This window comes from Telopea speciosissima, chromosome 10, assembly GCF_018873765.1.
Source record: "Telopea speciosissima isolate NSW1024214 ecotype Mountain lineage chromosome 10, Tspe_v1, whole genome shotgun sequence".
Lineage (NCBI taxonomy): Eukaryota > Viridiplantae > Streptophyta > Magnoliopsida > Proteales > Proteaceae > Telopea > Telopea speciosissima.
Genome location: NC_057925.1, coordinates 1,939,123 through 1,965,569, shown reverse-complemented (window position 1 = coordinate 1,965,569; position 26,447 = coordinate 1,939,123). Strand labels below are relative to the sequence as shown.

Below are 26,447 nucleotides of genomic sequence, written 5' to 3'. Positions count from 1 at the left end.
ACTGGTTTCAAGCCATTTTTTGTGTGGTAGAAATGGGATTGATCCGATTCAACTGAGAAGACAAAGAAAATTAATTGGAATCCGTCGATCCGATTAAGGGTATCTGTGGGTATTTATGTAAATTCACATGACAAGCAAGTGTAATATTATGATGAGAGAGTACATGAAATGATCTCATTGCCCTCCAATGTACGATCTGATTTTACCAGACCTCATAGGTGTGCTTCCCTATGCTTCTTGCTCGTAGAATCCTCTTTCTTTGTTTTAATTACACTAAGCTTCATATTATAACAGTTTTGCCCAAACCTTTGGCTCGAAACTTCTATACAATAAAGAGTATTTTGGATAAACTAAATATCAGCTTCATTAGATTGTTTTTCCTTATATGCAAATGAATTTTGTCTTTTCTATGCCACGTATGTCTTTTCCTTTAATGTCAACATGGATGCTTACATAAAGGTTTAACACATTTTTTAATAAAAAGGAAGGCCAATTCTTTTCATTATTACATGTACAGCAGAAAGTATATAGGGGAGCTTCAGTAATTAAAACACTCACTTGTATTACATAAATATGCAAGGCTATGCTGTTTCTGATTTGATTTGAAAAATCTGTGTTGTTGCTCTTGGCAGTGTTTTCTTGTTTCTTTCTCATTGGTCCGAAGGGTATCTTTTGAAATTGTATATATATTCTCATTAATGGATCGAAAATGCATCTTTAGAGCTCTAGTGAAGAAGGAAATCGAGAAGTCATCTTCTACCATTTCGATGTGATTCAAGAGCACAGGTGTGAAGGAAATCGTCAAAAAACATCGGTTTGGTCATTAGCGATGGATTCAAATGCTTGATTCATCCTGTTGAAGATCTCATAGCATTCGTTTGGAGTTGGGAGTTTTCCTTTGAGAAGGTAAACGTGTTCACAAACCATTGTCTCTGTGTAATCTGTTAAGGGTTGGGTTTGTGTTGAAATCTAATTATTGGGTTGATTGATTGTAAGGCTAAGACCATTTTATATTGGGGATTGAAGTCCTTACTCTCATTGAAGTGAGAGATTGAAGCAGGGTAAAGGATATCCTGGCCGTAGGAACGACTAATTGTACTATTGTTGAGTATTGGGCATATACGAAACCCTGAGGGGTATTGCTCCGTGAACGTAAGCTTCACATACTATGAGGTGAACCACGTAAATCATGTCGTTGTGTCTACTTTTATTTGTTGGAGCCTAATCCCTGTTTTACAGAGTGGGTTTACAGTCTTAGTAGACCTGGCCACATTCTGATGGTGCGAGGTGAAACTATAAGTGACTGTGTGGTTTGCAGAAGACGTCGTAAAATTTAAGGGAACTGATTCACAACACCCCCACCTTCTCAGTTCGATTCGGCATTCACACGTTGGTCTAGTAAGGCTATGGAAAGTGAACTGCCAGTAAAGCAAGAGATAATTATCTAAATATCTGTTCATGGCAAGGTTTACTGAATTTACCAACGATTATACAATCTGAATCCAAAAGGTGAAAAGACAACAGATAAGGAAAACAAAAATGATAAACAGAAGAATGAAGAACAAAAGAATAAACATTCAACCATGGTTGAGTGTACTACATCTCTCTTAACTCTTTACAACATTGCTACCTCCACAGTACTTGATCAAAGCCGGGCGAAAATTGGTAATATGTGCTCCCCTGGAATCAGACAAGAGCAAGAATAATTGCCAGGATCAGATACACAAACTCGGAAACTTGCAGGATAGAAGTTGAACCACCCACGTCAATTGTGGGCATGGGTCCAAATGCTGCTGGCGCTGTTACTACACTTTTGTTTGAATCAGAACTGTAACATAAAATCACATCTTTAGGGCATGCATATGAAAACAGTAAAAATTTTCTAGGAGAAGATAAATTCAAGAACTGCTCACCTTCCAGCAAAAATACATGAACCATAGCCTGCAAAGTGTTCGCACCATCAGAAACAATGGAGTACATAAAAAAGGGTGGTTAAATTTTAACAAAAAAAAAGGTTTAAAGAATGCACATCTGGTCACACTAGAGAGCCACAAAAAGAAGATATAATAACTCTGCAGTTCATGACTATTCAAAATCCAGCCTTCTAATCTAATTTCTTTGGAAACATTGGATGCTACCATTAATCCCAGTTGTTTTTTTTTATAAAAATCTAGGCGAGAAAAGGATATCAAAAGACGAATGTGGGATCTTACTGGGATCAACATTGGTAATCGTGGCTGTACCACCAAAATCGCAAGTCCCGCCGACACTCTTCATTTTGTGAAAATAATCATTGTAAGCATAAGAGGCATGGTTCTGGAGAGTGTCAGGATCATAGCATGGTTTCCCCGCTTGAATAGCAGTGCAATTAGACTGTCCTTGCCCACAAGCCCAGTTCAAACCAGCCTGCAATGCATCAGTATCTGCTTCTTGTTTTGCCACACAGAATGCCCCAACACCTGAAGAGTTCCCAGTAAGTTGGGATGAAGAACCAAGACTTAGAGGATATAATGATGTCCCATTTGTAAAAAAGGTGCCCCAGTTTTTCTCAGATGTGGGCCCTGGCCGTTTGTCTTCATTGAACATCTCATAAATGTATGTGCTGATAGGTATAGTTGGCTGGCTAGGAGGACCTGAATTGTTGAGCACTCGGCGGATCAAGTTGTTGTTGTATGTTTGTGCATTCTCAAGAGTTGCATCAGGTTCATTGCCTCCACCTAGCCATGGCCAGCCTGATTCTGTCACTAGGATAGGAATACCAGAAAAATTTAGTGCATCCATAGAGTAATAAGTGGCATCAACCATGGAATCAAACATGCTGGTATAGAGGAAAAGAGTATTGGGGTCAACAATCTGTTTGGTTCGAGAAAGTGGCCTAAACAGAGCATAATCAATTGGAAAGATGCCATTTCCTTTTGTGTAACCATAATAAGGGTAGGCATTTAACATATAAAAGGACTTTGTGTTCTTCAAAAACTGGAGGATCTGGTACATGGTGGAGTTCCATGTGGAATTGAAGGTCGCAGTGGAGGGAGGGAAAGGCCTAGGAATAATGTCCATGGACTGTGGACTTGAAACTTTGACCTGGGAACTGAGATTTGAAGCCACTAGGGCATTATGAAGGTAGTTCATGGCTGGAACCAGAATGGGAGAAGCATTGGGTATTGAACTCAGCACCTCGCTGCCAACAGCAATGGCTGTGATATTGGTTTGTGGCACGTAAGCTACGACATTCTTATTGACCCAGGCTGCTGCAACTGATGGTGATTCTCCAATCCCTAGCACCTCCTCATTAGTGACCCCCACCATGACTTCAATGCCAGTTCCTGCAAGGGCATTCAGCATGCGACGGTCCGCATCATAGAGACGAACATGAGAAACTTGATGAGCCTTAAGGATAGCCACCACATCCACAGCAGATGGCAAACTTGTGAGGTCAGTGCCAATGTTTATCCCTATGAAGGCACCTGTAAGTTCAAAGAATACAATTCAGGAACAGACACAATGAAGAACCAATGTTGCTCCATGCACTTGGTCTTTGAACATGTTTCAACTTTTCTGTTAGTTGTAAAATAATTCCTCTCTTGCAAATTTTTTTTATTGCCCGGCAACAATTTTCAGGAAAGTAATGAAATTCATATTTGTTCCTTCTTTCTGTTGTAATACACGAAATGAATAACACTATTTATATGAAAAGGTGCACAAAAGGATAACAATACAACTCAACTTAGTCAAGATAAGGCTATAAGAATACAACTATCTATTGGATAGCCCATGAAGTGCTACAAGAACCATCCCTGAGAAAATCTTTTATAGTATCACTTTTTTTGGACCTGACAAAGAAATTGATTGGGATCAAGTAAACATTGGACCACTATAGCTCAACTTTGGAGGAAGAAATAGTTAATAGATCCATAAGGGATGGCCATGAGGACAGAGGATACTGAAGGGCTGCATTAAATGTCCCCCTAGTTTAAGAAAGATGGGTGACATCCCCTGGAGATTTACCCTCATTCCTTGTCATGGATTTCATAGTGAGCAGTTGCGCCAAGGCTCACCTACTGCCCAAAAAGGAGCAAACTGGCTTAATGGAGAGAAGATGCATGAGGTATTTATGCCAAAAGAATATGTGTTCTTTGGCACTGGTTTATTGGCAGTTGAGGCAGTGGTGAATGACAAGATGGGATTAACTGACAGACTGAGTTGCACTTTTAGTAGCTCTCATACCACAAAATGGATAAGAGGAAACTAGGAAGACTAAATCTTAGTTGAGCCTTTCCAAGATTCTTTTTTTTTTTTTGGCCGGGGGGGGAGTGGGGAACGAAAATCCGAGAAAATTTACTCACATACTCTTAGAAGTAAGAATAAGAACCACAATTATAATGTTAAAACAAGATGAAATTGAATCCAGCTCCAGCGAGAATCCTTATCCATATCAATAGCTGCTGGGAGACATTACGCTCAGTCAACAGTCATTGTTACCAAGTACATTTTAACCATGACCATGCATAAAGTGCATTCTTTAACTGAATGTCATAGGTAGAACTTCAAATATTCTTCAAGTTAAAAGGTGAAGAAAAGGTCTCTCCTTCTGCCATGTGGTAGAGATAACAACCTGCAAACTGCATGATAGGGAGGGGCAGAAGCACAAAGGTTGTGAACAAATGGCCAGTATGCCATGTTTCAAGCTCTAATGAAATAAAGAGAAAAAACAGCAAGAATTCTTTTGCCATGTTGCAGAGAGCTAATGGAGTGAAAAATAGGAAAAGCATAGGTGTCAAATACATTGATGGCTGCACAACACCGGTGCAACTTGTTGAAAACCCAATATGTGATAACTGCTTAATGGGACCAGCATTGTAGGAAACTGTAACACGATAACACTATTATCAACAATTTATTGGTATTATTACCGAAAGTACCGCTTTGTCCATCATTTCTTATCTGATTGCATTTTTGAGCCAAGGGCTGGCTGACATGGTGAATCCGACCATTGGATAGGAGGCGACCTTGTATAACATGTAAAATTCAAGGGCCCATCTCAATTCCCAACCATATGGTCCACCATCTAATGGATTTTTTCCAGTGTATTTTCAGTTGTCCTACCAGTGGAGAGATGATACGCAGTTCTAACCATTGGGTAGATAGAGGACCATGTCATTGACCAGCCATCCAAATCTTGACCTGAATTGAACAGCTGGTTTTTTCATATGGTGTAATGCTTTCAGGCTGAAATTTAACAGATGAATCAACAATGACATGGACAGCACATCAACAAGATCTTGATCTCTGTTAGCAAAACCCGAAATATGGAATGGCTTGAATGAATAAATTGATCATCCAGCCCCCTTATTTATAATAAACTCAAATTACAATCAAAGTATGAATTCCCCCCAATCCTATTCCTATTAGGAATTCCCACTACAATTAGGAATCCAAAAATAGAGATCGGAAAGAAGGGAATAAACAGAAAAAAGAGCAGAAAAATAAAACATAAAATAACATATAAAACAACTAAGGCAACAAGGAGCCGAACTGGTTCAGACTCGTGGTAAGCAGACTGAAGTGGAGGTGGAGAGTCAATGGTCAGCACATCTTCACTAACACTCTCCCCCTGAAGAGGTGGGGACACATAATATGGAACACTTTCATGAAAGACAACATCCATGCGACAAACGTCCGGGGGATGGAGGGTAATAACATTTGTACCTTCTGTAGCGTAAGTTGGGGGGGGGGGGGGGGGGGGGGGGGGGGGGGGGGGGGGGTGGGGGGGGGGGGGGGGGGGGGGGTGTGGGGTGGGGGGGGGGGGGGGGGGTGGGGGGGGGGGGGGGGGGGGGGGGGGGGGGGGGGGGGGGGGGGGGGGGGGGGGGGGGGGGGGGGGGGGGGGGGGGGGGGGGGGGGGGGTGTGGGGGGGGGGGGGGGGGGGGGGGGGGGGGGGGGGGGGGGGGGGGGGGGGGGGGGGGGGGGGGGGGGGGGGGGGGGGGGGGGGGGGTGTAACCCAAGAAAATGCAGCGGAGACTATGGGGTTCAAGTTTACCAGGGGACTTTGTATCCCTGGCATAACACACGCAACCAAATACCTTAGGTGGTACTATAAAGGAAGAAGAGCCAAGTAATAGCTCAATAGGGGCCTTAGAATTAAGAACCTGACTGGGCAACCTATTAATTAAATAGGTTGCAATAAGGACAACATCCCCCCAATAAAGGGAAGGGACATTACGAGCAAACAGAAGAGCTCTAGCCACCTCCAAGAGGTGGTGGTTTTTTCTCTCAGCCACACCATTTTGGGTTGGAGTGTCGACACAACTTGTTTGATGGAGGATTCCATGGGCAGCAAGGTAGTTTTGGAACTGACCTTCCATATACTCTTTCCCATTGTCACTCCTCAAAATTTGAAGAGTGCCATTGAATTGGGTCTTGACCAACTGATGAAAGTGCTGAAAACATGAAAAAACTTCATTTTTTGTGTGCATAAGGTAGACCCAAGTGAACCTAGAATAGTAGTCAATAAAAGTGACATACCACCGATGTCCAGACAGGGAAGCTTTCCTACTAGGACCCCACACATCAGTATGAACAACATGAAATAAGGAAGAGAATCTTTTATTAGAAATAGGATAATTTGAACGTGTCTGTTTAGCCAAGACACAAGGCTCACAAAAAAAATCTTCCTTATTACAGTCATTAACTAATGCTGGAAATAAAGTTGATAAAGTACCTAAAGGGGGATGGCCTAGCCTAGAGTGCCATTTGTGTAATTCAAAAGAGAAAGATGCGGAAGGTAAACCCTGGGTAGGTGTAGGATCTCCATCAAGCAGGTACAATCCGCCATGCACTTTACCCGATCCAATCGTCTTCCCCGAGTCCAGTTCCTGAAAAACACAGTGATTGGGAAAAGAGGTCACTTTACAATTTAGGGATTTGGTGATACTGCTAATGGAAAGAAGGTTAGTTGTAAATTTGGGAATATGCAACACAGATGACAGTGTAAGAGAAGGAGAACAACCAATGGATCCTTTCCCTGAGATGGAGGAGAGGGACCCATCAGCAATTTTGACTTTATCCTTACCAGAAGCAGGAGAATATGTATTAAAAAGGCTAGAAGAGCCTGTCATGTGATCAGTAGCACCGGAGTCTATGATCCATAGAGTGGAAACTACTGATGCACAATGACCAGCAAAGGAAATACCTGTATAGGCAAAGAAGGAACCTGAATTGGCAGCAGATATAGTAGAGGCAGCGGATGTGTTCAACAGACGCCGGAGAGCCTGGAGTTCTTCCTGGGAAAAACCAATGTCAGCAGTGGGAGTTGGAACTACACTTTTAGTGTGATTGGCTTTGTTTTTAGGCTTAGCACGACCACGCTTGGCCTCAAAATCAGCAGGCTTCCCATGTAGTTTCCAACACTGAGCCTTAGTGTGATATGGCTTGTGACAATGATCACACTTCACAAGCTCTTTGGCAGTAGCAGTAGCAGCAACACTGTCAGAAGAAGGATCAGGAGTGGAGCCAGTAGTCTGTAAGGCAGATCGCTCAACCTTGGGAGCAATCATCATGGCAGCCTGGCGGGTCTCTTCACTGTGGACATAAGAAAAGGTTTCCTCTAAAGTGGGGAAAGGAACTCGACCAAGAACTTGCACCCGAATGGGATCATAGTCATCATTAAGGCCAGCCAGAAAATCATACACTCGAAACTGGTCCACATAGGAGTGATAGGCAGTGATGTCTGTAATAGTAGTAGGAGGTTGAAAACGAGCATAATGATCCAATTGCTGCCATAAACATTTGAGGGCAGCATAGTATTTAGTGACAGATAACTCCTTCTGAGTAGTGTGTTGGAGCGTCTTTCTGATCTCATAAACCTGAGCACCACTACCTAACCGACCATAGGTTCCCTTGACAGCAGTCCATATCTGAGTAGCAGTGTCAAGGAGGAGATACTGGCTAGAAAGGTCAGTGTGCATAGAAGTCAGAACAAAGGACATTACCATAGCATCGTTGGCAACCCATTTAGTAAGGGCAACACCTTCCTCAGTAGGCTGTTTGGTGGTGCCAGTAAGATGGCCAGTGAGTCCCCTACCAGCCACAGTTAAGGATAGAGATCTGGCCCAAATTAAGTAGTTCGTACCATCAAGCTTTATTGTAGCAGCATATGGAAGAAAATCAGACTTAGTTTGACCATTGCTGTCAGAAGTAGCCGTGGTAACATCAGAGTCCGGCATGGTGTGATAAGTGGGGCAAAAATACTAGAAGAAGCAACTGAAAATAGGGTATGAAACCCTCCTTGGCAGCAGCAACACAAGCAGCCCTAACCCTAAAAATCGATAAGTGGCAGGGTTTTTAAAAAAAACCCTGGAAGAGGTAATCAATTAGGGTTAGGGGTCTTCAAAAAACTTGAAAGAGGCTGAAACTGTTGTTAAGTACTGTGTATGGTGTGAGAGACACACCCTCCAGAAATCAGCAATATCCGAAACCAAAAAACCCAAAATTGATAAAGTCAGGGTTTTGAAAAAAACCCTGAAAGGAAGATCAATTGAGGGAAGAGAGCTTCAATTCTGAATGCAGGGCTGCAGTAGATGCTGTCCAATGGTGCGAAATAGGAACCTCCAAAGGGGAACAATCAAACTCCAATAAGAAATAGGTCTAATCTTCAAAGCTAGAACTTCCAAAAAATCGCAGAGAAGAAGGGGCAGCAGCTATCGCAGATGATTAATTAAACTTGTGGGACATAAATTGAGGTATGTAGAGGGCAGCAGCTAGATCATCTGATCACCTCATCAGTGCTGCCCTTAAGCAAAGAGAAAAAACCAGAAAAATAAAGGAAGAAGATGGAGAAGGAGGAAAACGATGGAGGGGAGAGACGAGGGGGGAAGTTTTGTAACCTAGATCACAGAAATAGGCTCTGATACCATGTTAGCAAAACCAGAAATATGGAATGGCTTGAATGAATAAATCGATCATCCTGCCCCCTTATTTATAATAAACTCAAATTACAATCAAAGTATGAATTCCCCCCAATCCTATTCCTATTAGGAATTCCCACTACAATTAGGAATCCAAAAATAGAGATCGGATAGAAGGGAATAAACAGAAAAAAGAGCAGAAAAAAAAACATAAAATAACATATAAAACAACTAAAGCAACAAGGACTAAATTAGCCCTATCGGGTAATTTAGCCTATCTCAACAATCTCCAACTACAATGCCGCATGGCAAATACTAAGGTCCATCTAGTGCAGATAAGAAGCTATCCCCTGTATGCCAATGTGGGAAATCACTGCCCACCCCAGTAATAGTATATTGCTATACCTACAACAATATTTTTATTAACTTAACAGATGAATCAACTATGGCATGGACAACATGTCAACAAGATCTTGATTGCCAACTACAATGCTGCATCGCAAATACTAAGGTCCCTATAGTGCAGATAAGAAGCTATCCCCTATCTGCCAATGCAGATAATTACTACCTGCCCCACTAATAGTATATTACTATACCTACAACAATATTATGATAATTATTATTTGTTGTTGTTGTCATTAAACCAAAATGATATTATAATTAAGGGAAGAAGAATGCTGCCCGGTTGCATGGCCCCTGCACCAGCGCGGGGGCCAATAAGGGGATGCACAGGGGCATCTACCAGGGGAAGATTTTGCATTTTGTAGGAGGGTGAGGCGGTCATTTCAGGGGGGGGGGGGCTGTGTCTGGCCACAGGGGGCCACACAACCTGGCAGCCTTCTTTTTCCCTATAATCAGATAAAACAAGGTTCAATAACTTCAGCAATAAAATGAAAGATATTTCCCAAAATGCTCGTCCTTCTCACTGGGCACTGTCTAGAATATTGAGATAGTAATTTCTTAACAGTTCAAAGAGGATCAAGCTCATCTGGAAACTGGAAGATAACTTTTTGATCAGTTAGAAACATCAGGTTGCAGATTATTGAAAAGGGAGAAAAATGAAATGAACCAACCAGAAGAAGGATAAAAAAAGGGGCAACAAGTGGTAACAGTATCCAAAAGAAGCACATTGGCATACCTGACACATCATAAAACATGAAGGTTAGGAGCAAAAACACTCTTCCTTGCCATTTTTCAGGCTTCATTTGGCCTCAGATATTCCAAACTAAACTTTCACAGATGTCTCTCTCTCCAGTGGCAGAACCAGAACTGTAAAGAATTTTATCAAACACAAATAAAATCTAAAAAGGTACTGGTATGCAGGCATCAACTTCAATTATAACTGGGTATGTCAGAGAAATAAAATTAAAAAATGAAAGATAACCACAATTTGCCAAATATGAACGGACTTTAAACCACAGACAGATCAATTCCCAGGTCAAGGAAGATGTAGTCTTGAACAGTCTACCAAGAAGTGGAATAAAAGAGTCAACATAGTAGCAACCATGGTTTGAGGAATCGTAAGCAGATCGGCCAAGCCCAATCCCGATTCTGGTCGATCCTAGTCGGCCAATCCAGGGTACCTTTCTAGGATTCTCGCTAATTCCTGCTGGATACGAATCAGAATCGGAATTAGAATTTGCAGGAACCGATCCCTTACTTTTGAACCATGGTAGCAACAAAAATATTCTTTACATGATAACTATATCTTGAGGAACTGACAAAAGTTCATTGGTTGTTTACAGCATATTTTCAAAATATACAGCTCAAAAAGATGAGAGATGGGAAAGCTAAGCATGACCAGCATCAATACATTAGCTTTAATACAGATATTACTATATTAGAGGCACAAAAACAACTTTTAAGAAGGGTTTTTCTGTTGCTTCACTCATATGCATGGATCATATTCAATGGAATTATGATCCAGGGCATCAAGACCAGAAAAAATTTCTTCTATGCAACCAGAAAAGGGAACACCAGATTCTAAGATTCAATTCTGTGGTTTCTCCAGAACCATTAACAAAAGAACAAAAACCAAAAAAGATTAACCTTCAACAGTAAAAAATTACAGAAAGAACCACAATGGCAATGCAAGATAAAATAATAGAATTAAAAATTGACAAAAGAAGATGATGTTCAGCAAGATAAAACGAAGAAAACACTCTGCAACTTGGAACTGGAAGAGGTTATTATACAGGTAAGAATTGCAGAGTGAAACCAGAGCTGTGGAAGAGATTATGTGACCCTTGCACAACACAGTGGTAGATTGGGACACACACATAAGAACATGTGGAAGAGAAAAATGACATAAGCGGTTAGACGATTCCTCTTTTCAGAAAGAAAAATGGGACATAAACTGGCAAAATCATCAGCACGGCGCAAATAATCAACCAATCAAGCTACAGGATTAAACCCTGAGAAAACAAAGTCTCCCAAGTAGAAACTCGAAAAACTCAGTAACAGAAACAGAGTAAAGAAGAAAAAAAGAACTAAATAGAACATAACAAATATTGAGTTCATTATCATGCACAACAGCGGTTGAATCTGCCTGAAAACAGAAAGTCATCTGATCCATTTGTAGTAGACTATTTCATCAGTTGGACCTAAGATCTCGTTTTACCAGTGTCAGCTGATTGGGTGATAAGAAATGTTGGGCTTTTACAGGTTGGAGGTTTTTACAATAAAATGTTGCATATACATCACAAGGCCACAAAAAAAAATTCCAGAGCATTCAAGATATAAAGACACCAATGTACAAGAAGAGAACCACAACAAATACAAGTCAGTTTCTTATTAGCAAGATTTCAGAAAAACTACATAGTGCAAGGTCCTACTAATGACAGAACTACCAACTAATTATTTACTCAAGGGACCTATTTATGTGCCTGAATACTAAAATGTCAACTTTTAGAGATCAGTATTTCCAGAATTTCAGTACAATACCCAAAAAAAAAAAGCTTTCTTCTTCTTCACCAATTTTTTTTTTCCCTTTACGATGCAACTAAGCCAATTACAGCTGATTTTACAGTAAATCATACTTAGCTTCTCAGCATCAGGAACTAACACATAAACGGATAAACCTCAACTTCGCATTTTATCAAAATGGAAAGACTAACGAGCAAGAACTAAAAGAGTATTTAAAACTTAAAAAAGACAAGACAAAAAACCACTAGATCCCAGTTCAAGTCTAGAAGAATAGCCCTAACACATACAGCCAGAATACTAAAAAATTCCACCAACCGTCAGAAAACAAAATGGCCAGATACGCAAAAAGAAGAAGAACCACACCCCCGAAACACCTTCCCTCAGAAAAAAAGAGAGAGAGAATTACCTGATCCGACTTCCCCAGCTGAAGAGCTCTAGCTAATTTACAAGTTTAAGCTCAAATCCGCAGAGACATTCACTAGCAACAAAACTGAGTACATTAACAAGTACCCAAGAAAGAAATCAGAGAGATTTTGTTATAGTACTAAGTTTAGAACCCAAAAACCAATAAAGCTGCACTATTAGTAGAACCAGAAGAAACTACAAAAGAGAAATACTTGAGGAGCCAAAACTTCAATTAAAACATAAGATGTACTAAGGTACATTAACCTGAACTGAACCCAGTAGCCTATAACAAGGAGAAAAAATGTCCAAAAGAAGTACCTCAAAATTTTTGTTTCTTCTTTTAAATCTCACCACAAATTATCAGCAAAAACAAAACCAGTACAGTAGCTCTCTAGTTATCTGAATTGAAGCCGTTCATCTCTCTAAGAAGCAGAAAAGAAATGATGGAATTTGAAGGGAATTTTGACTCTCTATAGTTCCTTCCTCTTGCTTTTCAGACTTTTTTCTTTCTTCTTTGTTATGCTTCTTGGCATTTTAAGTTCAAAAGATACTGAAAAGTGGAAAGTCACGGAAGGACCTAAGCATTTCACACTTTTACAGAAGAGGAACGGTTGGAACTTCGAGCGCTTGGTGTTCAACTTTTAAGGCAGTGTTTGGTATGCATTCTTGGAATGTATTCTAAGTCAATTTTGCATTCTCGAACAACAAATACAAATATTTTTATCACACCAAACGCTGCCAATTGTTTACTACTACTGTGGTTTGAGGTATCAGTATTGTATTGAAAGATATGTATCAGTTTTGCAAGTGACCAATTTTGATACTATGTCGATACTATATCAATTACATGGTATGGACAAGGGGTAAAATGGTAGGAAAACCTATTTTTTTTAAAAAGAATTAAGGGTGTTAATCGATCGATTCCGTCTGATTTTGGTCAGGTTACCCTATTTTGATCTAGTACGTAAAGCTAAAGTTCAGTTTTTGTTGGTTTTCGGTTATGACCTGATTTGATCAAAGGCTTTTATCGGTTTCCTCTTATTGGATTATTATTGGTCCAGTTCAATTTTGGTGTTACATACAAGTATTTAAAAATTAGTAAAAAAACACTCTTTTACTGTTCGCTTTTTTCAAATTCTTTATCGGTCTCCTAGCATTTTATCGGTTTGGTTCTAGATTGATTTGGTTTTTACTTTTGGTTGAGCGAAACCAAATTGGTTGGTTCAATCGATTCAGATTTGTTTAACGCCCCATAATCCAAACCATATTGTGTTGTTTAATATGGTCTGATTTTATTTGGTCAGTTCCAATGGGTTCAACTGATTCGGGTTGGATTTTGACATCCTTAAATTATTATTCCGACCCATTTAACTGCGAAACACTTTGTTCCCCCACTCCGAGTCCATATACAGCCGATCCAAGAAAGAAACAAACCATTTTAATGGCTAGGATCATCCGATCTGGTGAAAATCTGGCACCATTTACACCTAATGACTCTGCAACAAAAGTTTTTAGAGTCTTTTATTAATTTCTTCGGAAGAGTAGGGTCGTATAATTTCAAATTCTCTCTCTAAAAATTCTTTTTCCTTCTTTGGTTAATGAACCAATGATACATTCTTCATGGGAGGAGAATTTTTCAAGCGACAAAAAGCAACATTGGTGGGGTACGTTTGTTCGGTTAGAATTTTTAAGGGTAGGGAACTTTTGACTGACAGATGGGAGACTATATAATTACTAGTTAGACCTTAGAGGTAAAGAAAGACAAAACTCCCTTAGTTGGAAATTTGGAAAGGCCAAAATTCTCCACACCACTTTGGATTGTACACTCTAGTCTCCACCCTTCACCATTCTACCTAACCCCCTTCCACCCAACACACACACACACACCAGTGTTATTGATTACATATCAATATCACTGGTGAGGGGGGATTGTTATCTTCTCAAATGGGGTTTAAAGTATATCGGACTGTGTACCTCACTTGTGCATTGAATTTTTATCTTCCCAAGTACTTTGGCCATCGTCTGATACAATACTAGACAGTGCACCTCATTTGAGAGGATAAAGTTCCTGTCAGTGGTGATTGGTACTAATATGATATTGAGACGGATTGAAAGTATTGGCAAAATGGTTCGTTCTTGAATTTGCACCCGATACTGGATTGATATGGGCTCATACCAAACATATAAGTACACCATATCTGTATTGATGGTGACCAATCCAGGGCAACAGATACTACTACCTTAAACAATGCTCTCTCTCTCTCTCTCTTACACAATCTGATCCTTTCACAATCTAAGGTTGTGAAAAGAAACCATTTATAAAAACCCATTTTTAAGCTTTTGGGTTTTAGATATAAAAAGTGATGCAAGATTGTTTGAAATTTCAAAAAGACTGATCGATATCAGTATCGGTCTCCCATGATACCAACAGGACCGATATGATACCAATACCTTGATCCATGAGCATAATGACACAGTGCTTTTACATGTCCTGTGCTAGCCATGATGGCCATCCTAAACTCATGAGCCAGCCTAGGCTGCTAGTAAGGATCCTGGCCCATAGACGGTAGACAAAGGTTCAAAAACACAGAATCAGGATCGGGACGATCTGATCGGATCAATTGTATTCCAGGCATTTAGGATTTTTCCATACAAGATCAGCCTAAGCCAGATCTGGAAGAATCGCGATTGGCCTCCTGGGGCCATTTTGATTATGTTTGCTTAGAACACTCCTCATTGCCAAATAGGTGAACCCTATGTTGCATTAAGAATTCAAACTATAAAAATACTAAGGTTAGTTTCAATTGGATAGGATTCAGGAATTAGAGGAGCAAGATGAACAAGCAACCTGCACTACATGATGCAATGATCCAAAGAAAACTGTAGGAAAGAAGCAGGCAAAGAGAGAATTCTTCAGAGTCAGATTTAAAATGGTAGGAAAGAAACAGGGAAGAACACAATGAGAAACCAGCAATTCCATCCAGAATCTAGCCAATTTGTCCAAATAACTAGAAGGGCCCCCATGACAACCCAAAGGAAAAAAAGAGACCCCAAGTAGAAAATAACTTGAATTAAATAGGATTCAAAAATGTAAGATGCACTTGAAATTATCGATTTGCAGATACATTGATATAAATGTCAGACATTCTGTACAGTTAACTTCAATGGAAGAATCTAATATATCCAATGTGCTCGGCATCAAATTTGTTTTAATTTATGTTGTTCTCTTCCATATCAGTGACCTGGAAAATCATGTAATACAGCACCAGTATGGTTTTCATACAGGTATTCTCTCAGTACAAACCTGTTGATGGATTGCTGCACCTTGGTCGATCAAAACTTGAAACCCCCATACGCTAAAAGCTCAACTGCTCTCCAATATGTACAAAGCCTCACCTGGAGCCACCTAGCTTTACCTCCCCCAATTGGGAGGTAGGACCATTCAAGATCCAGTGAGTGAGCTCTCCACGTACTCCATCGCTTTCCTCTTGACATATTCCACTCGTTCTTCATCCCCATGAGATTTCTCAAACTCAAGATACTTCTTGAACAAAAACTAAATGCCAAAACGATAAAAGGTGTTATCAGCAAAGGACCCAAAAATAAGAACCTCCTCCCAACCAAAAACAAAAACAAAAAAAAAAGGAGGGAAGAAAGTTAAAAACCATTCTTTGAAGGCCTGTATTTGTCTATAGTTCATACCTTCATTTTCTTTGGCGGAAGGCTTAGGCTTGTTGCCCTCTCAAATAATGCACGTATAAATTCCACATCTCCAAGTCGAATTTCCTGTAAAGTTTGTGATGGTTTTAAGGGATACAAAGAAGGATATGATGCCAACAGCATATTTGAAATATGGAGATAAGGATTTACTTGATCAAGATAGATGCTCCATAAATCTGTTCTCTTTGGGTACTCTCTCAGCATTCCTTCAAACATTGACCGCCCTCTATCAGGCACACCACTCTTGAACTCAAGTATACCAGTTTGAGAGATAAATTTGATATGTTTGTTGCGAGGAAGGCTTAAAAGAGCACGGTTAACAGTAGTTTGAACGTCTTTGCCTTGTTTCAAGAGGCTCTGGACCTGCCTTAACCAAACCTACAGATCCATCAACAATCAGCTTACGAAGGTTTTGAAACCCTAGGAGAGCAATTGGATGTATGAAAATATGAAATCAGAAAATACCTTGCATGCGTGCTTGTACTTCCTAACCATTTTCTCAAGAAGCTCATCCGCTAGATTATGTTGCTCTGTCCTCTCATACAACCCTAACAATGCGAGATGCACCTTTTTGGGATCAGAATACTGCAGTGCCCTCTGAAATACTTTCATGACGGCCTCCTGAAAAGATAGTAACAATTATGAAACTGCTAATCACTAGTAATTTAATGAAGTGAAGAATAGGATGAAGAATGCTCAGTTTTTACCTGTCGAGGATTTCCATATTCATTTTCTATATTAAAATAAGCCACCCAAATATTCAACTTTTCGGCCTCTTCTCGAATGTTTATTGTTCTCAAAGCCCTTGAAATTAAGAGAGAATAACTCAAATAAGGAAAAAGAAGAATACAAATAAATAATTGAAGCTCACATTATTCATCGTTCAGTATCAAAGGGAAATGATTAGATTAGAAAATTATAATACTCAGCCAGAAGGGAGAAGCTAGGTGAGTTGCCTTTTCTTTGTTCAATTACAAGATCAATACGTGATATTGACACTTGCCATCATGTTATCTTATTGTTAACATCCTCTTGTCATTTTACGGGGAAATCCTGGTGAAGATTCCAATTTATTTCTCCCATCAAACCAAGAAAGCAACAGGAAACCAGAAGGAAATAGAAGTCTCATAAGGGCTTGCACTAATGCACTAATTGGCAAGAAGAATGAATAATCAAAAGAAGTCGCCATCCCTGCCAATGACAGTCAGATAAAGCTATAGTTTGAGAAACATACCTTTCAGCAATCGATCGAGCCTTCTCAACATCTGACAAAGAGAGAGCAAAATCCATGTACTTTATCCAGACAAAACTACTATTAGGGGAGCTCCTAACCAATTTTTCAAATTCATCAGCAGTACTTGGCTTGTCTTTCGCAAGAAGTCTCGCCTCAGCAGCCATAATTTCTTTTTCCCTACACAATAATTTCATGTCAATAAGAAAATATTAAATGCCCTAGAAATTTACCCTCAATAGTAACCTCTAGTGAAAAAGCAATAAGTGGTGAAGTGACCTCTCTTCTTTTGCTTTTCTCTTTGCTCTCCTTTCATTCTTTTCAGCAGGAGTGTCTGCCTTGTTGACATGTTCCTGAGTCCTACTAATTATGTTTTCTGAATCAGAGTTTTCCATATCATCAAGAGCAACCTCAAGAGGCATAATGGAAGCCCTTGATTCTGCTTGTGCAAGTATCGGGCATTCTTCAGTTTCAAATACAGCATCTTGGATGCCATGTAAGCTGTTCTCCTCTGGCATACTAATCTGAGAATCATCACTAGTACCATTTCCATCAACAACCTCAAAGTTATTTTGATCTGAGAGTACATGGGAGCTGGTATCATCACTGATATACAAACTCTTCATTCCAAGAGATATTCGGTGTCTTTCTTCATCCACCTGATGATTGAATAAAACCAATAAAGTAAGTGCATGAACATTGTTGAGCTGAGTAAATTACCTGAATCCGTAACTGCATATTTTAAACCATAATGTTGTCAAAACCGTTACAAAACATATCAAGCAGTTCCAGAATGCAGTTACATTGAATATTGATTAGGCGGCAGTCAGAACCATAACTCTAGTAAATACTAATTGATTTGCATGACTTCTCCATACAGGTAATTCCTACTTTTGTCTGGGAATAGATGGCACATGCACCATTTATTAAATGTCTCATCTAAAAGATTTTGGAAAAAGGAAATCATTAGAATGGAATGATCCTTGATGAAGTTAAATCACCTACATGGGCTTATTTTATTAGAAATAAGCTTTGGCTTGGGTTATGTATGTGTTAGGCCTTTGATCCAATGTATTTCCATTGTAATGGGCCACTTTGATGGACCTATAATATGGGTAGAGGCTAGGCATACGGGACTAGTTAAGTAAAGTGTCTTTATTTTTTTATTTTAATTGTAATTAAATCCTTTTGTTAGGCTGGATCTTAGGATTCTATAAGTCCAGTCCCGTTTTGAGTAGTTTCCTTCATTATTTTAGTTTCTTAGTTTATCTTACCTTATTAGCTAAGGATTGCGTTAGGCCTTTCCCTTTTAGTGTTGGAGTATTTTTTTGAGTCTTTTATATAAGTTTGTAAGGGGCTACAGCCTTGTACAAGAATCCGATTAATGAGATTTCGGCTTGAGCCTTTTGCTGTTGAGAAAGTATGCTACTGTGAGAGAGTGAGGAGTGAGAAACTCTTGGGACTGGAGAGATTCTGATCTAAGCCTGTTGATGGGAAATCAAAGGTCACATCCTTCTTCTCTATGATCTGTTTTTCTTCTCAAGTAAGTACTGTTATTATCTGTTATTTGTGTACTTGCTGGAATTCGATTTAACCTGAGATTGAGAGGGAATTTCATCTCCTCTGAATACTGTTTATATGTTGTTACCGTTAGTCAAACTCATAGCAAGAGATCACCAAGATAAACCTGGTGGCTGCTCCATTTTAGGGGCCCTCTTTTGCTGAAAATGAGATTTGTTGTATGGGAGAATTTGTCCATCAGATTTCTCCAATACTTTGGGGCATTGAAGCACTTCCTAAAAGTGACATTCGACCATGTTTTTAGCCTGGTCAGATCTTTTGATCTGTTGTGATAAGAAATCACTATATTTTGGGTTACAGGTTTCAATATTTTACTGATTTGAATGTTGACTCAAACCCGACCGTTAGAACGTTCCTGTATTTGGAGATTATTTATTCTAACAGTCTATGAACATTGGCCAGAATCTGATCTCTATCCGATAAGGTTCATCCTACCTACCCTCCATCAATTTGGTATCAAAGTTATGGCTACATCAAGATCTAATGCTACACACTCAAGGGGTGATCAGATTTCTAGCCATCAACTTGATGATTTGATGAAAAGTGTGCCTGATCGATTGGTATCTTTGTGAATTGTGACAACATTTTGATACAATGTCACAACATCAACCTCCTCCACAGGACCATAGAGGTGAGCATTATCCGGCACCAGTTACATCACAGACCGATACCAGAGAAGATTGCCACACAGAACTCCTACACCTACATAATATGCACTTCCTAGGACTGATATTACTACAAAGGAGGTGGAATCAGAAGTTCCTTAGTTTGTTGGACAGGCACGGATATTCCTTGATTGGTTAGCTTCTCCTGAAGAATATTTTGACTGGTACAACTTGATAAAGGATAGGAAGCTTAGATTTGTTTATTCGCGATTGACTGGTCATGCTAAAGATTGGTGGAGATTCCATGAAAGAAGGCTCAGATTTAGAAGACGTGAAGCTAGGACTTGGGACAAGATGAAACACGAGTTGAAGAACATGTACCTCCTACTCTCCTAGAGCATATCCGAAGAAAGCTCTCCCTTGAACATGATTACCACCAAAAGGAATTTAAAGCTGAAAATAACTTGAAGCAGCCATTTATAAAGTTCAATTCGCAAGTTGGAGATTATGGGAGATCTGATACCAACAATGTTAAAACAAAAGCTGAGTTCAAATTTACATTGCTGAAGGAAATTGAGAGAGCATAGATTAAAGAAAAGAAGCATGAAGTTGAAAATAACATTGAAGTGATCAGAGTGAACTACGATGATAAAGAAGAAACAATGCTTGAAGCTTAAAAAGCAAAAGATAAATAGGTAGAAGATTTTACTGAAGGGGTCTACGTTGAAGAGATCAAAGTAGACTAAATTGAAATAGTGGAAGATGAGTTAGTGGTTAAGCAAACTCCACAGGAAATCGCCGACATTCATGATGTTGTTCTTGAAGAAGTAGATCTTGTGCCTCAAGACTTCGATGAGAAGGTTACCAAAGTTGAGGACTCTATGAATATTCACAATTGATATTGATTCAGAGCTCAAGCACATAGAGTTCGCTATGCTACCAAGGTTCTTTGAAGAGAAAGCTCCTTGCCTTGAAGACTACATTCCTAACATCCACGAGCTACTGGGGTTCTGTTATGGTTTGAAGACAGATGTTCACCACATGCAATACTCGAGGTCGAGTTTCTTCACACCAAGGAGAATCGATAAAGTTAAATCAGCCACATGGGCTTATTTTATTAGAAATAAGCTTTGGGTCGTTGGGCCTTTGATCCAATGTGTTTTCATTGTAATGGACTACTTTAATGGGCATATAATATGGGTAGAAGCTAAACATACTGGATTATTTAAGTGTCTTCATTTCTCTATTTTAATTGTAATCAATTGTTTTAGTTAGGCTAGATTAGGATTCTACAAATCCTCCTGTTTTGAGTTAGTTTCCTTATTATTTAAGTTCCCTAGTCAGTTTATGTTACCTTATCAGTTAGGGATTGGGTTAGGCCCTTTCCCTTTTAGTGTTTGTGTATGCTTTTGAGTCTTTTATGTAATTTGTAAGGGGCTACAGCGTTGTACACGAATTTGACTATTGCTTTTAACTTGAACCTTTTGTTGCTGAGAAAGTATGCTATTGTGAGAGACAGTGAGGAGTGAGAAACTCTTGAGCCTTCTCCATGCCCTGTTTTTCTTCTCAAGTAAGTACTGGTATCATCTGTTATTTGGGTGCTTGCTGGAATTTGATTAAACGTGAGATTGAGAGGGATTTTTACCTCCTCTGAATACTGCTTATATGCTGTTACCTCTAGAGTACTGTTGGCTCAAAATCTGACCATTAGAACATTGTCGTATTCTGGGGATTATCTATTCAGTTTATGAACTCTAACCAGAATCTGGCCTCCAGCAGATAAGGTTGACTTTGACTTTGTTGTTGCCCTAAATTCTGTTTTAAGGTTTGCTTGAGGTCCTGTTAAAAAGGGGTGTGTAATTCTGAACCTAGTGTTCATCCTACCTACGCCCCCCCCCCCAATCGATTCTACTTGTATGTACTTCACTAGCTGTCAAAAACATAACTATAATAAGATCACCCAATCAACTGCATGTTTAGTCAACATAAATTCAATGCTTGGATATTTCTGATTGAGAAAAAAAAAATTAGCAGTTATATTAAGCAGCCACTCTCCACAACCAAGGAATTAAATAAATGGCTTCTCAGTTATGTTTTAGTCCCTCGTGAGATGGGAAATGTTTGTAGACATCAGTCTTGATGAGGACAGTACTCAAAGATTTATGCAGCCACTTGTCACTTCATTATGGCTAGAGACCAGCTTTTTTTTTGTCAATAAAAATTTCATTACCAAAACCCCAAAAGGGGGGGGGGGAGAATAGCAGCATTATCTGTAGTTCTTTTTATTATTTTGTCGTATTTTATTTGGGGCCAGAACTGTTATGTACTAATGTTGAAAGGGAGTTATTGCTGGAGAAGTAGTTATTAGGGAGCTATTTCCTTGTTTTTTTTTTTTCATTTTGGGTTTAAAAAGATTGTATTCGAAGATGGAAGACAAGCAAGGAAGGAAGGAATGAAGGCATGAGTGATTCTATGCAATTCTTGGAGATATTCCAAGATGATGTGAAGCCAAGATGATATTCTTTCTTGTCTATCTTTTTCTTCTTCTTTTTCTTCTATCCACTCCTTTCTTTCAAACTCTATAAAAAAAAGGGAGTACCCAGTGCACGAGGTTCCCGCCATTGCGGGGTCTGGGGAGGGTCATAATGTACGCAGCCTTACCACTGGGTCACAATGGAGCAACCTTACCATTTCTTTCAAACTCTATATCTACAGCAAACCATCCCTGTTTGATCCCCCAAATCCATTGTTGTTTATTCCATCATATTTCTCCAGATCTCCATTTTCATTTCCTAATAGCATTCCATTTGTTCTTTCAACTACAAAAGCCCGTAAACCCCAATAAATCATACTTGTGGCTAGAATAGGACTGGTTTGTGGTTTGATGTGGTTTCCCAAACCTGTTCTACATCAAGTCTACACTCTAAATGCATCAAAATGGCAAAGAAAAATATGGAAAAAATTTGAGAACTTTGTCAAAATGGTGAAAATTACACTCAGATTCATAAGACTTGAACTATCATAGTGAATAGTTCAGCATGTATGACAAGGTACTAACAGAAACAATAAAGTAGCTTTCACTGTCAGCTTCTTTTTATTTATCTATTTATTTTGCATATGACAGTTGAGATGACAAGCTCAATAGAACCCATATGTTTTGTCATTTTATCCTGTTCACATGTAGAGTTAATCCCAGCAAAACTATGCCAAATTGCGAATATAAGCACTAGTTTTTTGTTCCTTGTCTTCAAAGCATAAAACGAGTATTCCCTCTACCAGTAATGGACCTTTCCCATACCCCACATTGAAAAGACTTATCGAGCTGAAACTTGTTGCATGGAGAGAGGGTGAGGTGCTGAAACACATGGTCCTTCAGGCCTGTAACCTCAAGCAGGCTTCTTTTTCCATACTTCCCATTCAAAAACCCTGGCTTAAAAATAGTTGAAAGCTTGAAAACAACGCAAAAGAGTTCTCCAAATCAACTGCATATGGTCACGAGACTCTCCAACAACCCAAGGATTTTCGTGGTGCCGACACAGTGGTAAGCCGAAAGGGCTCCACAAGTTCACAAAATTACCACTTCCTTATTGAAAGTTTCAGGCCAATGGGCTCTGCCAGTTACCAAAGAAAGCCCTCATTCATGGCTCTTGAAAAGTTTGAAGCTTGAGTAGAATAGAGAACAGTTCAACACACAGAGATCATACAACTAAAGCATAAATGGGCACTGGCCTACCAAAGGTCACTAGTCTAATGAACAGGGTAGTTGTCAAGGTGGCAAAGCAACCCAAGGCGGTGGACGGGTGCCAAAGCGTTTAGGCAACCAAGGCATCCAAGTGTTATTTTTATTTCCCCTCTTTTCTAACATTATTTAGTATGCTACAATATATAACTTATATCATCAAAAACTAAAATTAAGCCACATCAAGTCATAAAAAATCAACAGTAAGCCACATCAAGTCATCAAAAAACAACATTAAGTCATATCAAGTTGTCAAAAATCAACATAGAACTAGAGGACAGCAGAACCAAAGAAGCAAGCTATTGGAAGTTTGAAACAATCAAAACATACATTTAGCTTATACTGTTATTGGAATTGGTAACTGTCCTGGTATACCTAGTCTCACATTTAGTTCATACTGTTCTAAGAAAATATGATCTTATCTTTAAGTAATTAAACTGCTCTCGTTTTAGAGAAATGTTCTTGTTCTCTAATAAGTTTAACTGGTCAAATGATTTTATTTTTACATGAGACTTTTTGTAATAGGTTGAGCACCAAACCATCTTTCCAACGAATCCAAGATTGCTTAAATTGATTTATATTGACGGAGTTATATTCCGATCAAACCCTTATTTGGTGTGTGTGAATGCTGTCAAATTCATTCTGAATGAAATATTTTACCGCTCTTTTGGTTTTTAGCAATGTTTACCATATTAAGATTTATGGAATTTTAAGATTTGAGAAGACCCCAGGCATTAGAAAGTTGAAAATTTCACCTACCGCTAGTTTTTATTTTTGGTAAATGAATAAATTACCGAACCCCAAGGGGAGGCAAGGAAAAGAGAACCAATATACAGGAGGGAAAAGAAAAGGAAAAAAAGAGGGGGAGGGGGAAGGGCGGCCAACCAGCCTACGCAGAGGAGGTGTGCCGCAAAAGGGCAACGTCAAGGCCCCAAAAGTTCACAATGTGCCTATTCTTAAGGTTATCCTTGGAGTGCCTCTGACGGATACAGCTGAGCTTGGAAGAAACATCGAAGGAGAAGGCTTTCCAAATCACGTAGAAAGATCTAGAGTTGGAAGTCCATCTCATGAGGTTTCTTTCCAGATAGCTATGATGAATCGCCGCGCTGAAAACTAGCTTCCAGACAGTGCCACAAATGGAGTTCCCTGGAAAAGTTTTGAGCAGCCAAAGCCATTCACGATCAAAACTCAAGGCCCTTCTGCTTCGCGGCCAGATGGAAGACATGGCCTTGTTCCAGATGAAGGATGTGAAGGGACAGTCAAAGAAGAGGTGAGGGGTATCCTCTCGGCCAATCCAACAGAGGTTGCAGGAGGGGGGGCGGGGATGGTACAGTGGATGAGGAAGGCTTGGGTAGGCAGGCAAAGTCTGAGGGCTCTCCAAACAGTGAGGCTATGGCGAGGTATGTGGCCAGTGAACCAAACTAATTTGTGCCAGGGGACAGAAGGGCTAAGATCTCGAGAAAGGTTCAAAGCTGAAGAAGCAGTGAAGAGACCATTGGAAGAGGGAAGCCAAATAACCTTGTCCGCGGAATGGGGAGGGGAAGGCTGCCAGGGGGGAGGGCGGTCCAAATCTGGGAGATGATGTTAGGGTTGAGATAAGGATGGGGGCATAGTTGTCACGGCGTCACGGCGATCCAAGTCGGTGGAAGGGTGTCACGTCGATATATCGACATGTCGCCCGCCGTGGCGTTGCCATGGCGAGCATGTCGACCATGTTTAATTTTTTATTTTCCGTATTTTTAATGTCATTTAGTATGCTATAATATATGTCCTATAACATCAAAAATCAACATGAAAGTGTACTACACTACTACTAATATACTATGCCACTATGGTTTAATTCATGAAAGTGTAACTAATATCCATTAGTGTATATGAAAGTATGAAAAATTGAAAATATAGATTAACCTATCAAATAATTGAAAGCAATAGTAAAAATCAAATGATAGGCTAACCTTTTATGAAGCTTGATAGCAATAGTCTTTCTTTAGTGTATGTGATTTGGAGCAAAGCATCTAAGCTATTAAATGGTTTAAAAAAAAAAATTTTAATCTAACTTTTATATGTACAAATATCGACCGATATGCCAACATATCGTGGTATGGCGTCCATGGCGATGCCATGGCGTTGCCATGGAAGCCATATCGAACGATATATTGACATCCACCATGGCGTAGCTCGATATGCCCCCTCTCCCAACGCCAGGACGCCATGGCGGCGCCATGGCGACGCCATGGCGACGCCATGACAACTATGGATGGGGGGTCCAAGAACCAGAGGAGATGAGGGAGGAGACAGGGGCATCTTTTGGGAGACCAGAGTAGTAGATGGCTCTGGGACCCAGAAGATTATAGAGGATCCCAAGGGGGTGCCAGGGGTCGAGCCAGAGGGAGGTGGAGGTGCCATCAGCAATGGAAGAGGAGATCCCAAGCAGAGCGAGGGAGCGAAGAGATAGAATCTTATGCCAGATCCAAGAGGAGTCATTAGGGATGGGAACGGTCCACATGGAGTCGGATTTGAGGAGATGAGATTGGACCCAAGATACCCAGATTGAGTCCTGTTTGGTGGAAATTTTCCAGATGAGCTTAAGGATGCCGGCCGTGTTAGAGTGACAGATACGGCGGAGACCTAGGCCTCCCTCAGATTTAGGGAGGCAGATAGACTTCCAGCTGACAAGGTGAAGAAATCTGTTGGTGTCTTTCCCCTTCCACAAGAAGGCACAGAGGATGCGCTCAATGGCCTTGATGGTGGACTTAGGGATGCAGAAGATACCCGTCCAGTAGATGTAGGAAGCTTGGAGGACCGAGCAGAAACATTCAAGTCTACCAGCATAAGAGAGAAGCTTGCCTTTCCAAAGCTGGAGACGCTTGCGAATGTTGTCAAGCATTGGAGTGCAATGGTGGCTCGAGAGCCTGGCAGGAATCAGGGGGAGACCAAGATAGCTAACCGGGAGTGAGCCTATGGAGAAGCCAGTTAGGAGGCAAAGGGTGTCTTTAGCCGAGTCCGATATGCCAGAGAGAAAGATTTTGGATTAGAGGAGATTGACACGGAGGCCAGAGAGAGATTCAAAGAGATGGAGAGAGTCCATAATGGCCGAGATGAAAGAGTGGGAGGCCTTGGAAAAGATCATCAGATCATCGGCGAAGGCTAGATGAGAGAGATTGATGTGCTTGCACTTTGGAAGCGGGGAGATAAGGTGGAGATCAGTTTTAGTTTGGAGGCTCCTGGAGAGGACTTCCAGGGCGAGGGAGAAAAGAAAGGGGAAGAGGGGGCAGCCTTGACGGATTCCAACTTTGGAGCAAAAGAAACCCGCAGGGGTGCCATTGACGAGGACAGAG

At 40.2% G+C, this 26,447-nt stretch overlaps 2 protein-coding genes across 2 annotated transcripts in view; both read right to left on the bottom strand.

Annotated features, from left to right (window-relative positions):
• Positions 1-1,425: 1,425 nt before the first annotated feature.
• Positions 1,426-12,608, bottom strand: LOC122642630 (glucan endo-1,3-beta-glucosidase 4-like). Its single transcript, XM_043836162.1, has 5 exons — positions 12,552-12,608; positions 10,042-10,172; positions 2,214-3,467; positions 1,914-1,941; positions 1,426-1,828 (listed from the first exon to the last, which is right to left on the bottom strand). Exons 2-5 carry the CDS (start codon positions 10,106-10,108, stop codon positions 1,687-1,689), a joined length of 1,491 nt encoding a protein of 496 aa, XP_043692097.1. The 5' UTR covers positions 10,109-10,172; positions 12,552-12,608; the 3' UTR covers positions 1,426-1,686.
• Positions 12,609-15,186: 2,578 nt separating this feature from the next.
• Positions 15,187-26,447, bottom strand: part of LOC122641994 (rRNA biogenesis protein RRP5) — a 93,615-nt gene continuing 82,354 nt past the window's right edge. The window contains exons 35-41 of the mRNA XM_043835365.1: positions 17,464-17,843; positions 17,188-17,364; positions 16,661-16,757; positions 16,419-16,574; positions 16,104-16,331; positions 15,936-16,019; positions 15,187-15,789 (exon numbers count right to left, since the gene is read on the bottom strand). Coding sequence (XP_043691300.1) covers positions 15,676-15,789; positions 15,936-16,019; positions 16,104-16,331; positions 16,419-16,574; positions 16,661-16,757; positions 17,188-17,364; positions 17,464-17,843 — 1,236 coding nt within the window. The 3' untranslated portion in view covers positions 15,187-15,675. The remainder of the gene's footprint in view (positions 15,790-15,935; positions 16,020-16,103; positions 16,332-16,418; positions 16,575-16,660; positions 16,758-17,187; positions 17,365-17,463; positions 17,844-26,447) is intronic.